The 13,935-nt window shown below is 41.1% G+C and overlaps 1 protein-coding gene across 1 annotated transcript in view; it reads left to right on the top strand.

Annotated features, from left to right (window-relative positions):
* PPP1R3F (protein phosphatase 1 regulatory subunit 3F) overlaps window positions 1-11,124 on the top strand; it is a 41,388-nt gene extending 30,264 nt beyond the window's left edge. Inside the window, exons 3-4 of the mRNA XM_032211690.1 lie at window positions 1,333-1,409; window positions 7,420-11,124. Coding sequence (XP_032067581.1) covers window positions 1,333-1,409; window positions 7,420-8,520 — 1,178 coding nt within the window. The 3' untranslated portion in view covers window positions 8,521-11,124. The remainder of the gene's footprint in view (window positions 1-1,332; window positions 1,410-7,419) is intronic.
* Window positions 11,125-13,935: the final 2,811 nt, after the last annotated feature.

Below are 13,935 nucleotides of genomic sequence, written 5' to 3'. Positions count from 1 at the left end.
ACTTATATCCCGCTTCATAGGGCTTTCAACCCTCTCTAAGCGGTTTACAGAGTCAGCATATCGCCCCCACAATCTGGGTCCTCATTTCACCCACCTCAGAAGGATGGAAGGCTGAGTCAACCTTGAGCCGGTGAGATTAGAACCACCGAACTGCAGATAGCAGTCAGCTGAAGTGGCCTGCAGTACTGCACCCTAACCACTGCGCCACCTCGGCTCTTGCTTATCAAGCTATCGGCTTAAGCTGAGGAGCGGGAAACAAACCTGCAAAAGCTGTAAGCCAGGAGTGCGGCAGGCAGGGGGTACCCATGGGATGGCCAGTTGTCTCTTGATGGCATCAGCAATGGCTCTGTGAAGAGTGGCAGACTTGCCTGCAAGGAACAGCAGTTTAAACACACAATTACAATTTGTAGATTCGGCCTTGATGCGTCCTGACTTTTCTTTCAAACCCCAGAGTCCTCCATACCCACAGGCTGGTTGGCATCTTCTGAGGCATCTCGTGGGAACTTCTCCACCAGGAAGAGGAGAAGGCGTCGGATTTCAGGCTCATTGCTGTACAAGAATGTCTGATAGCCCACTTCCCCTTGATATCCCAAGTCCTAGATGGCAAAAAAAGTGAAGCAGGATGAGCTAGGATGAAAAATAAGGTTCTTTGTGTATCAGCTTTGAAGTACCAGGCCACTGAAAATACATGGATTTGAAGAACAAGAGTGCTAATTATTGTTGGTTCCAGATCTGAAGGTCTGGACATATGTGTGTGTGTGTGTGTGTGTGTGTGTGTGTGTGTGTGTGTGTGTGTATTTAGTGTCACAACCCCTGGTATGCCCAAATATGGGAGGAAGCTCACTGCTTCCATTCTCTGTCTATCGGCTCGTCACAAGAGACCATCCAGACAGAAACCCAATATTTTTACTGTTGAACTGCAGATAGCAGTCAGCTGAAGTGGCCTGCAGTACTGCACCCTAACCACTGCACCACCTCGGCTCTAATATACATTATGATACAAATAAGAAGAAAAAAATTGGGGCCTTTCTGCCAACTGAATTCTGAGATTTGTTAGTTACTGTAGATTGGTGCTTATTCAATAATTATATAAGTTCAATGCTGACTGTAGGGGCTTCTAAAAGAATGTTTAAAATATTTATAAACTAAGATTATTAAGAAACTGGATGTCCAGGATCCCATTCTGAGCTCACAGAAGTACAATTTTCTGATTCTATCCAGCAGTTCTGAGAATGTGAGTGGCCAATAAATCGTCCTCCATATTGAATGCCGATTCTGTACTTTCTCTCCCTGTTATCACCATACATTTCCTCTCTCTTTCTCTCATCACAGAAACAAGTATTGAAGGAAATCTATCCAAGGAATTTCCAAACTCTTCTGTGGTGCAGCTTTCAACTCCAATCAAACAGGTAAAGAGCAACAAAGTCAGAGTGGCCTGACTTTGACACCACTGATTCTTCATACACATCAACACATATTTATATAGCACATGAGAAAAAAGGTTATGATAATACAGTAATTGGGAGCAGAATTTCCATTGCTAAGCAGTATAGTCGTAAAGCACATTGTGTCAAACCCTAGCGGGGTTTGCCATATCTGGGGGAAGGGGGATTTGGAGAGGCGGCAGCAGCGACGAGCGGCAGCAGCGAACGGCAGCAGCAGTCCCAGCTGTTTAGACCAGCTGATTGGCGGCGTGCCGGGAGGCCAAGAGCTGGCTTCTGATCAGCTGCTTGGCAATCACAGTCCCAGTTGCCATCATAGCCTCCGGATCATATGGGTTGTTAAGAGGTAAGTGGCAGGAGTCGCAGGCAAGGAGCCGGGTGGATGGGGAGGTGGGTGCTGAGGAGGGGGGGGGAGCTGCGGGAAGGTGCTACAGGGCGTGGGGCAGCTGGAGAGGAGTGCAGACAGATTGGCAGAGAGAGAATTTCTGAATATGGGCAAGCTGCAGGCAGTTGGCAGGAGCCACAGGCCCGTGCTTTTGAATGCAGGCAGGTTGGTGGGGGCTGTGGGCAGGTAATTCTGAGCACAAGTGGGACAGCAGGGACTGCAGACAGGCACTACAGAGTATGGGCGGGCTGGTGGGGGCCACCACAGAGGTGCTACAGAGTAAGATTGTAAATGGTGATCACATGAGTACAGCTCGTTCTGGCATAATTGCAAGAATGGCATCCAGGCACCCGGATCACAATCATGTGACCATGTGGATGCTGCAAAGGCCACAATTTCATAAACTGGTCCATCTCGTTCAGCACCGGTATATTTTTCAACAGTCACTGAATGAGTAATAGCCGTAACTTCGAGGACAACCCATATACTTTGTGCAATATTTTAGGTAATAATTATGCTAATGTACAAAATAATACATACTGTATTTTTTGGAATATAAGACGCATCTTTCCCCCCCCCCCCAAAAAAGAGGGTAAAAATCTGGTGCGTCTTATACACTGAATACAGCATTTTTGGCCTCCTGAAACCCCGCCCCTTCACAAAAATGGACGTGTAGAGGGTTTGGGAGGCCTGCAAAGTATTCCTGGGGGCTGGGGAGGGTAAAAACCAGTGAAAAACGGGCCATTTTTTAACTCGTTTTTGCCCCCAGCCCCCAGGAGCACTCTACAAGCCGCCTAAAGGCTATGCATGCCCTTTTTTTGCTCGTTTTTTCCTTCCAGCCCCAGGAGCACTTTTCAGGCCTCTCAAACTCTCTGCATACTTCGTTTTTCACCAAAATGGAGGCGTGCAGAGGATTTGGGAGGTCTGCAAATTGCAAAAACCTTTTTAAAAAATTTACCCTTTCAAAATCTTGGTGCGTCTTATACTCCAGTGTGTCTTATACTCCAAAAAAATGGTAATACCTAATGACGATATACAATCATACAGACATAAGTAACAAGGTGCATTCAATTATATTTTAAACTTTGTATCTATATTTCATGTTTCCATTTGAGCAGTTTTCTGATTAATTCAGCTGACAATTTTCCCCATATTCTTTTCCCCCATGTAATCCTTGGGTGACGACTGTAATTAGGACTGGAACTTCCATTGTTAAGTAATGCAGTTGTAAAGTGTGACATCACATGACCACATCATTTGGCAACAGCAAGCCAGGCAGTCCCCGTTGCCATTATTAACCAAATCCCACTGTTGTTAAAAGAGGACCCATCCTCCCACCTTGCTCCCTTCTAGCCCAGAGCCTCGATAAAGTAAGGACTGCCTTCTCTCTTTTTTTAAAGAATTTTTTATTTTTGAATAAACACAGACAAACAAAACACAAAAAACATCACAAAACCATCTTCCATTACAAATTGTAGAAAGTGTGTCAATTGGTTACAAAAAAACTTTCGTGCATCCCTTCCACAGTCATCACCTACAATTCATATCAAGTTATGTGTTTTAAATCAAATATATTTATATATATTACTATCATCATATCTCAACCTTCATTTGACTATAATTGTTTTTACGTCCTTTTATATAAAATATTCCAAAATTGTAAGAAAAATCACATAATGGCATTCCGTTAACTGTTTCCATTATCATCCAGTAGCATTACATCTTTATGACACGTTCTTAATTTTAAAAAATGATTATATTTAATAACAAAGTTTCTAGACCTCCTTTCTTAATCATAGTTTACAATTTATATCCAATTTCCTTTTATCAAAGCAATATATATATCAGTCTACAGCTATTTGAAAAGTAGTGATTTACACTCTATAGAACAAAAAGGATGCTGCAGAAGTTTTAGAGAAACCAAAGACCACTTATTGATGATGAGATTGTTTTAAAGGATTTAAAAAAACACAAAATTGTTCATTGCTTGGAATAGAAAATAAAAAGGCATTCAATTCTGTTTCACAAAGCTGGATTGAGAAATGTCTCAAAAGTTTTTGCAATCGTTAGAAACATTCAGCAATTTATGAATATTTTGATGAAGCTTTGATGAAGGAAGCCGACAACTAAAAGTGAAGTATTAGGAGAAGTTGAAATCAAATGCGGAATTTTCCTAAGTGACTCATCAGCTTTACTGTAAAGTATCAATGGCCTTTCTGATGACAATTTTGAGTGAAACAAATTATGGATATGAATTGTCAAAAAAGGAGTAGAAAATTTCATATTTACTCTGTATGGATGATTTAAAATTATTTGGAAAAACAAAGGTTGGATTCTCTATTAAAAAACAGATATTGGAGTGTTTTTTGGCATTGAGAAGTATGCAACCATAGCCATAAGGGCAGGCAAAATTGTTGCAGATGATGGACTGCAACTTAGATAATGAAGATTTGATTAAGGTAGTAGCAGCAGAAGAAGGCTACAAACATTTGGGAATTTTAGAAGCTTCCAATTTATTCAGAAACAAGTACAAGAAAATACTTCTTTCAAATATATCAAATGTGTTTGAAAAATTTTGAAATCAAAGCTAAATGGTGGAAACATTATCAAAGCAAATAATACTGGGGCAGTCCCTGTTATTAAAGATACAGCAGGAATAGCTGACTGGACCCAGATAGAATTTGTTAACTTGGATCGGAAGGCAAGAAAACTAATGACAGTGCACCATGCTTTGGATCGAAAGAGTGATATTGATTGGCTGCATTTGCCAAGAGCTGAAGGGGATTGAGGACTCTTACAAGTGAAACAAACTATGGAGGAAGAAAAGCATGGCTTGAATGACTACATTAAGAAAAGCCAAAAACCTTCACCGAAGAAAGTCAGTTTAAAAAAGCACTTGAATCAAAAAAGCTAAACACTTATTTTCTTATATGAGGCACACCCTTAACATGGTTGTGGGGCTTGCATGTTCTGTGGAGAATTAAGAGCTACAGCAGAGCTTCAACCATATCGGACCAGTCTCATCTGAGAAGCTACACAAAGAATGCCTCTCCCATAAACAATATGGCGAAATGGGATTTATAGAAAACTGTTGTGGCCCGGCAGTGCCGTTGGAGCTGCCATCAGACTCCGACAGCGAGGGGTCTTATGAGTTGGTCCTGGAGGAGGTGGAGGACCCTGGACAGGGTGCCGACTCCAAGCAGGGCGAGGAGAGACTGGTTGGCCACCAGGTAGCACTGGAGCCTTGGATCAGAGGGAGGGATCAGGAAAACACTTGTGAGTTGTTTCGGGATGCACGCCGTCGAAGGGCTACTCGGCGGCAGAAACAACTGCGTAATTATAGGAGATGATTACGCTCAGTTGATGCTTATTAAGATCCTCTCCTGATTATAAAAGAGACTGCTTGTGCCACGCCCTTTTGCAGAAGTCAACGTTCACGATGAAGAGAAGCCAACTTGGAGAATTGGTTTGCTGTGAGAGCTTGTTTTGTATTGCTGCTTACGTTTGTAGGACTTGCTGCCAGAGTGCTTATCTCTTTGTTTATGTGGCTTGCAGCCAACGAGAGTCTTGACTGATTAAAAGAAACCTTCTCCTTTACGTTGGTTTCGGCTTTGGTTCCTGGATGGAGGAGGGGGGTCAGAACAGAAAACTATACTGGATTGATTGTTGCCTAGGTCAACAAGGACATGCTTAGGTGTTGGAGTTCCTGAAGATCTGATAATAGTTGGGGTCTGGGAACAAACAAATGAAGAATGGTTGCAGGAATTGGGTATATCCAGTTTAATGAAAAGAAGGATCAGGAATGACATGATAGCAGTATTCCAATATCTAAGGGGCTGCCACAAAGAAGAGGGGTGTGTGTCAATCTATTCTCCAAAGCAACTGAAGGTGGAACAAAAAGCCATAGCTGAAAACTAATCAAGGAGAGAAGCAATCTAGAACTAAGGAGAAATTTCCTGACAGTGAGAACAGTTAATCAATGGGATGACTTGCCTCTGGAAGTTGTGGGTACTCCAGTACTGGAGGTTTTTAAGAAAAGATTAGACAACCATTTGTCTGAAGTCGTAGAGTGTTTCCTGCCTAAGCAGGGGGTTGGACTAGAAGACCTCGAAGATCCCTTCCAACTCCAACCATTTATTTTTTAAATGGTCTCCAACAGGAGTCCCCAACCTGTGGGCCATGGCCCACTATTGTACCATGGCTTATTTGCAACTGGGCCACACTTACAGCCCTACTTGTGTGTGTGGCGGGCACAGGTGCTTGTGCCCACCACTCACACAAATGAAGCTGCATGTGTGCCTGCCCCTCGCGTGTGCCAGGCCACCAACTCAGAAAGGTTGGGGAGTGCTGGTTTACAGAACTCAGAACTGTTGGTTGAGAAACTAGGGCCAACAGCTGCAGGATTACTGGGAAAAAATTGTTTGTCCATTGCAAATATAAGAAGACTGAAACAAAGAAGTGATAAAATAATTTGTAATCTATTATTAGAAACCAAGGCCAACAAAAAGATGAAAAATGTACTAGTTCTGGAAAGAACAACATCAAAATCATAAATAACAGAACAGAGGCTGGAATAATATTTATAATAAAATTGCTGTTCTCATAAGTACATCATATATAGTTTGGCTACTATCTTGTTGCTTAACATAACCATCTTAATCAGCGTTGCCTTGCAGAAATATATGATGTTCATTCATTTAAATAAAGCAGTACATTCTGAGGAGAAATAAGTATTGTGCACTTAAAATTAATGTATCATTAATTCTATATACAGGTTTTATTTTCCAATGGTTCTTGCTAAAATGTAACCATTTTTATCCTAAAAATTAACACTTTTGATACAGACTGAGAGTAAAATTTTAATAAGATTGGGATCCTGTAACCTATAGGCTGTATCTAATCCTAAATTTTTGTAGCCCTCCACTCAACCTTCAAAGCCACCAAGCTACCAAATCTTGGCAGCAAACAACTGTTACATGGTGGTTAAAATTGCAGAGTTAGACGGATGAACCTGGTTTGATAATTGAAACTTATTGGCTGATTTTGGTCTGTCACTTTCTTTTGATTCATACTACTCACAGGATAGTACAGTGATCATACCAATGTATGCTACCTTGAGCATGAAGAAGTAATGGGTGTTAAAATTCAATAAATAAAACATGGTAATTTTTCTTCTCTTAAAGATGGACAATTAAAAAATAGGTAGTAAAAGAGCTTGAACTTCAGATTTTATAGGTCTTTTTAGAATAGCGCATTCAATTATGTACACTTTTTCTGACCTACAACATATTTTTTCCAAGTAGTGTGCTTGAAAAAGAGATTAAATCAATACCTGTTGGGGCAAATGGAACTGGGAAGTAAAGTGTGGTGTTTGTTTCCTCTAGAGGTATGCAATTTTGGGGTTGTTATGCCATAACACCTAAGGCAGAAAAAGGCACATTCCTTACTCTCCTGATGAAACTTAATGCTCTGTTTTTACCACTCCATAGGTAGCTATGAGCATTCGGCGTTCAATAATATAGATAAATATATTATTTTACTACTCCTTTTCACATTTTGTCTATTTTTTCTGCTTTTTCCTTCACTGCCTAGATTCCAGAGCTCACAATCACTACTAACTCACCAGAAAAGAAGGACCCTTCTAAAGATCATCTCGTAGATTTTACTGATTCCCCACAGGGACATGCTATCAGGGTCCACACTACATCTCACGAGGAGCTGAAAGTGCCGTTGGGTTTCATGCTAGGTCCTGAACCCCATTCCTTGGGACAGTGGGATGCTGCTCCTGAATTTAGCAAGGGTGACCTCACCACAGAGGGCTCCTTCATGGAAGAATGCATGGAGGAGCAGTTGAGAAGATACCAAGAGCTGCCCCATCGCTTGGAGGAAGATGCCATAGATCGAGAACTGGAACAGCTTTACTTGTCCCATCTGAGCCGGCTTCGAGCAGAGGAGCTTGGAGGAAGAGGAGAGTGGTCCGAGGAGAGCTCAGGCAACAACGCCAGTCCTGTGCCGTCTCTCATTGCGTTGCGTCAGAGTGTCTTGACTGATCGTGACCTCATAGTCAACTGGACAGGCCCAGAGAGAGCACTCAACAGTTCCCTGGCAAACGAGATCACACTGTACTATGCTAAGCAACGGGGCGATGACTCCAGAGATAGTGAGGAGGAGGGGATTATGGCAGGTTATGCAACACAGGGACCACCTGAGGTGGTGGGAACAGGCCGTGATAGCCCACCAGTCTTACTAGAAGGCTGCTTTCTAAATCATCTGGAAGAGGGAAATGTCCAGCAGAGTCCAATGGAGGACTCTGACTCCAGCTTGAGAGTGGTGGCACCTAACACCTTGAGGCCACTAATTCCAGAGGCTATGGTGATGCCCCTTGTAGTTCCAGCCCGGACACTAGCGCCCCTACCAAAGCGGCCCACAGACCTGCCATCCAGCCCTCTTGATGCCCCTGGACAAGGCAAGAGCCAGGGCTTCTTGATAGGGCATGGCAGCCTCTGGCTGGGCGAGGGCCTTTGTGTCCACAAGCCCCCTGAAAACAGTCCCGCTCCTCATAATGAACTTGAGAAGATCTTGACACGCTCCCTGCGGTTCCTCAGCCTCTTTGTCTTCCTTCCCATGGTTTTCAACAGCTGCATGCCTTTGGTGGCCGTTACACTATACCTCCTTTTGGATTGGTTCTCATAATTGAGTGTGGCTCTCAGAAGTGCCAAAGGCTCGCGAGAAGATCTGTAACTTGGCTCTATCCCCGTTTCACCTGAACCAGCTAAAAATTTGGCAGTAGCATCAGATCTTTTTGGAGTTAATGGCACGTCGATCCTAAATTTCCCAAGGTTCAGAACTATTTATTTTTTATTAAATCATCTGGTATAAGAGATGAATTGCTTGGACAATAAAAAATGAGCTATATGTGAAACTCGCCATGAAATTGGATTTGAAGGTAACATTTGTAAGGCCCAGAGCAGGTGACGGTGGGCTCAAAGCCCCCAATAGCCCCCCCCATTTCTCCCTTTGCACATTTTAATCAAGAAGGTTAGAAGTAACAGCATTGTCCACCCTTCATTTTCAAATAGAGGCAATTGAGTATGCCTTGTTTGAACAGCCTCAAATCCTACTCAAAAGAGCCAGAATAATATTTCTCCCTTCCGCCTTTAAAAACAAAATTCCTTGTTAAGATTTAGTAGACTTTGTCTCTGCTTTTGGCCTTCCTCTTTCAGGTTCTTGGATGAAATCCAATTAACTTACTTATAAGAAGTAAGTCATTAATTTATTTCCAATTTGAGAATGAGGCAAACATTTCCTAAAATAACCATATTCTTTGCTATTTTTACAGACATACGCTTTTAGCGAGCTTTGACTGTAACTTGTTTTGTGACAAAGCAGAACAATATTAAGGGATAATTTCAGACTATTTAGAATCTTAACAAATCAAACATTTACATTTCTAAGGAAAAAAGTCAAAATGGCCCATGTAAAACTTAAGATAGAATGTTTTATTTAAATTCTATATGCCCATTCTCTATATATTAATGCAAAGTTTGGCAACTACGGTAAATTCCTAGTAAGTTTGAGGAGCCTCTGGTTTTATTATATTACACAGTTCCAACCTGTTCTGTGTAAGAGATTTGGAGAAATCAACTAGCTAGCTCAGTTTCTATCTTGCTTTTCTCATGTGCAGGTAGAAATGATTACTAATTAAGTGAATTCTGCATTAACAAAAGAGATTTGGAGAAATCAACTAGCTAGCTCAGTTTCTATCTTGCTTTTCTCATGTGCAAGTAGAAATGATTACTAATTAAGTGAATTCTGCATTAACAAAAGAGATTTGGAGAAATCAACTAGCTAGCTCAGTTTCTATCTTGCTTTTCTCATGTGCAGGTAGAAATGATTACTAATTAAGTGAATTCTGCATTAACAAAAGAGATTTGGAGAAATCAACTAGCTAGCTCAGTTTCTATCTTGCTTTTCTCATGTGCAAGTAGAAATGATTACTAATTAAGTGAATTCTGCATTAACAAACAAACAAAAATCCCATTGAGTTAAAAATGACACCCCCCCCCTGCCTAGTGCTAATCTATTGTGGAAGTTCCCTTGGCTCTTTGGGAAAGAATGTAGGCTTAAACCTGAAGACACTACCCTGTGACTTAGCAGTCTATCAATGTGAAAAAGACGAACAGATGACCCCCTAATCCCCATTTATTTTTACAAGGCTGGGAAATTGTAAATATGTTTTGAAAATATCATGAAGCACTTTCTTTCAGAATGTTCTCCTGTGCCAGCCTCAGTGAATTTAAACAAGGAAAGTCCAAAGGCAAAATAGCACTTTCGTTGAGCACCTGATTTCAGAAGGATTTGTGCAATCCTCCACTTCTCTGTAATTTCCCATGATTTGAATGAAACAGGGAGACAGACAGAAGTTTTCCATTCCAAAGAAGATTGGCAGCATTCTCAGCTTTTTTTTTTTTTTTTTTGCCCGTACAGCTTCTGCAAAATACAATCACAACCATTCCAGATGGCCTCAACAATCGGACAGCCATTCATGCCCCCTATCCTGAGCCATACCCAGCTTCTTAGGAAGAAACTTTGGACTGCTGACTGTCTGTGCATCTAGGACGCCTTTTCACTCCTGGATCCTTCACTTCTCTGCCAGTGGCAGGGTCCAGCATAGAGGACTACAGGAAAGATCCTTAAAAACAGATGGCCCCCCATATTTATTTTTGTACCTGGTGGGAAGGCTGACTTTTTCTACCGTAGAATTCATCCCAAGATAGAGATTTTATTTATTAACAACTAGCAGTACAAACCCAGGCTGGTGGGTTTGCAGAAGATTAAAATAATTTATATATATACACGTGTTCGATGTCTGCAGCAAAGGAGTAGATTGGAAATACCCCGTGTCTTTATGTGCAATAGGTTGAAATGGCACTGAACTTGCTGTAAGAAGGAAGCCCGCCCGCTTTCATGCTGCTAAATGTTTTTCATTAACTTCCTCTTGAATGTTGTACTGTCAGCAGCTGCTGTGATATAGCTTGTGGGGCCTTGTGGAGGAAGTGGAGATATTTGTATGGGTTCTGAAGCCACTTCTGTCTGCTGATCCAGAGACACGGCCCTGCTTTCCCCATCCATTGGTGAATGCTCTTAATTAAGGAACATAGGGAGGCTTGGAAAGTGGAATACTGTTTGTGCTTCATGAAGAGAGATCTGTCCTGACATCAGTCACCTTAAAAAATATATCTGTATTTTCCAGATAAAATCTGAGATCAGAATGTAATTAGCAGTCACGGCTATGTGAGTGAGTGAGTGAGTGAGTGAATGAGAGTGAGAATGTACACATTCTTTTGTTAATTGTCCCATGGTTAACATTTTTTGATGTCCTACTATTGTTCCTTCTGCCTTATTCAAACTGTCAGATCCTTCATCAAACAAATACGTCTTACACATGTTCCACACCACATAAGTTTCTGAAAATTATTTGGTAGCTCAACTACAGAGCAAGCATTGATTATACTTCACAGGTCTATAGAAACACTGGCCAGAGCCAAAATCTTCATAAATGCGCAGGCTGCCTCTGGTGGCAGATTGTTGAATAACATTACGGACTGCACAGTGGGATATAAACATACATTATGGAGTATTATCCTTCAGAGAATTCTTCTGCACAACTTGTATTGAAATGCAAAATATCTGCATAAAACATTCCTATGCTTTCGCGCAGCTCCTGGTCATATAAGTTAACGTGCAGGAGAATTTATATGCGGAATGTGCTTCATGTTAATTAATAAGAGGTTTCTGCGGATTTGGGGGGATACCCAATTTCAAAGTATTTTGGATTAGCTCTTGTAAAACCAGGCTTACTTTAGTGCTTTTACTTTATATTGTTTTTGTTAACTTTCAGCATTCAGCTGGCCAATTTAGAGTAACAGTTGTTTCAAGGTTCTCCATCTGCGTGTAGGAAGCTAGAGTTTGTGCAAGAAAGCTATACTAGATTCTTCCTTACGTGTACTTTATTTTTAAATGAAGTGTGTTCAGTAATACCTTCCTTCAGTTCAGTGTTGTGTACTTTAAACATAGTATCAATAAGAGCTAGATTGCAGGTTGTTATAAAAAAAAATCATCTCTATAACCACCATTGTGTATCTGCGTTAATGTATAAATCTTTGCTCCCACCTGATCCTGTATACTAACTCTTCACCAACATTATTATAGAAAAATCAGTGGTTTCTCTTCTCTGAGCAGCAATAATAAAATGTAATTCAGAGGAGGTAGGAAGTTTGGGTAATCTTTATAATTAATGTTGAAACTAAATAGATGTAAGAGTGCACAAATATAATTGTATGCAACAGGTTAGAATGTGTAATAATTACAGCTACTCTTTATAATACATTAACAAGTTACACATTTTTTCCGGGTCATGAAAAATGAAAGACAGAAACAGCTAGGAGAGCCAAGTTCCTAACTCCTTCCATTTATGCATAGAGGCTCATTATATTTCCAATATTATATTTGCTAAAGTCCAGGTAATTTTTCAGAACAACATTATACTCTGGGAGTATACTAGAGCAAGGCAAAAATGAATCCTATGACAACCTAAAGACCTACATATAATATAGCATAGATTTTTGTGGATAATAGCCTATATTGTTAGATATCCGGAATAGAGGGAAGAGTACTATATTTGCACAGTCATTTGGAAGAATAGGTTAATGGAGATGGTAGAAAGTAAGGTCAGAAACACTGAAAGTTATCTTTAGACACTGGCCAATAATTCAAAAATTATCAGAATTTAACAAAAGTTCAAGGGTTTTCTTATAACACTGCATGTGTTAAATCAGCTCATCGGTGTAAGAGTAAACTATATTGCTTGGACTTTGGAATTATTTAAAAATGGTCAGATAGACGGTTGCGATAGCCCAGATGTCTAATTTATTGGGGATGAGAGAGTGATTTACTTGACCCTTTTTGTGGCTAGCTTTTTTAGGCTGTGCTGACCTCTTCTTGTAGTATAGCAGCTGGTTCTGTCCAGTAGTTTTATCTTGTTCAGCCCTTGAAACTTAAGTTTGCTGGAGAACACTAAAGAGGAGAATTAGCAGTGGTACGTTTGTCCATGATTTAAAAGCAACAACTCTGCATTCTTTCTTCAATTTTGCAATCACCCCATGGTGTGGAATTAGATTACAACCCCAGAAGCCTTATTTGTTTTAAGCAGCCTTCCCCCAAGATAGGGTTCCACCACAAAACCGCGGTAGACTAAAGCGCGCTCAACGAAAGCGCGTACCTGACGTCATCACAGCGCGACGAAAACATCACGCTGTGAGTGGTAAAGTTAAAATTAACGTGAAAACCTTACCCTAACCCCCCCAAACCTAACCCTAAACCTAACCTAAACCTAACCCTTAACCTAACGCTAACCCTTAACCTAACCCTAAACCTAACCCTAACGCTTAACGTAATCCTAAACCTAACCCTAACCCTTAACCTAAACCTAAACCTAACCCTTACCTTTACGTGAATCGGCTTGCTTTAAAAGCGCTTTTTAAAGTGCCCTTTTTTCTCCGCTGTCATATTTGTCGCGCTGCTGATGACGTCAGGTACGCGCTTTAATCGGGCGTGCTTTAGTGGACCGCGGTTTTGTCGTGCCACGCAAGATAGAGCCCTTTAGATGTCTTGGATTCCATCTCCTAGACTGAGGCTGCCGCATTTGATCATGTTCCTCAGCCAGGTCTTTTGCTATGGAACGAGATCTGTGCATGGCAGGCTATAGGGAGCATGGCAGGGGATCTGTTATGTATCTGCTACTGTAGAGCAAGGAACTGGATGGGACTTAACGTATGCGTGTGTGGGTGTGGGTGTGTTTATATGTGTATGTGTGTACATCCTTTTGAGCTGTGCCTGCTTCAGAAGCACTAATAAACATCCTGACTATATAGCACTTGTGTCCTTGGGAATTTTTTGGAAACTGCAACAAATGGGTTAAGGTTAGGGTAACTGCTCTCTGCCGTGATTATTTGGAAGCCTCAGCCCCCCAACTATTTGCCTCCATATTCCCCCTTTCCTTCCTTTGATTCAGTTAATAACCCAATAATATTATTTCAAGAGACTGTT

Source organism: Thamnophis elegans, chromosome 2 (assembly GCF_009769535.1).
Source record: "Thamnophis elegans isolate rThaEle1 chromosome 2, rThaEle1.pri, whole genome shotgun sequence".
In the NCBI taxonomy this organism is placed as follows: Eukaryota; Metazoa; Chordata; class Lepidosauria; order Squamata; family Colubridae; genus Thamnophis; species Thamnophis elegans.
The sequence above is the reverse complement of the archived record's forward strand: the minus strand, read 5'-3'. Positions and strand labels throughout refer to the sequence as shown.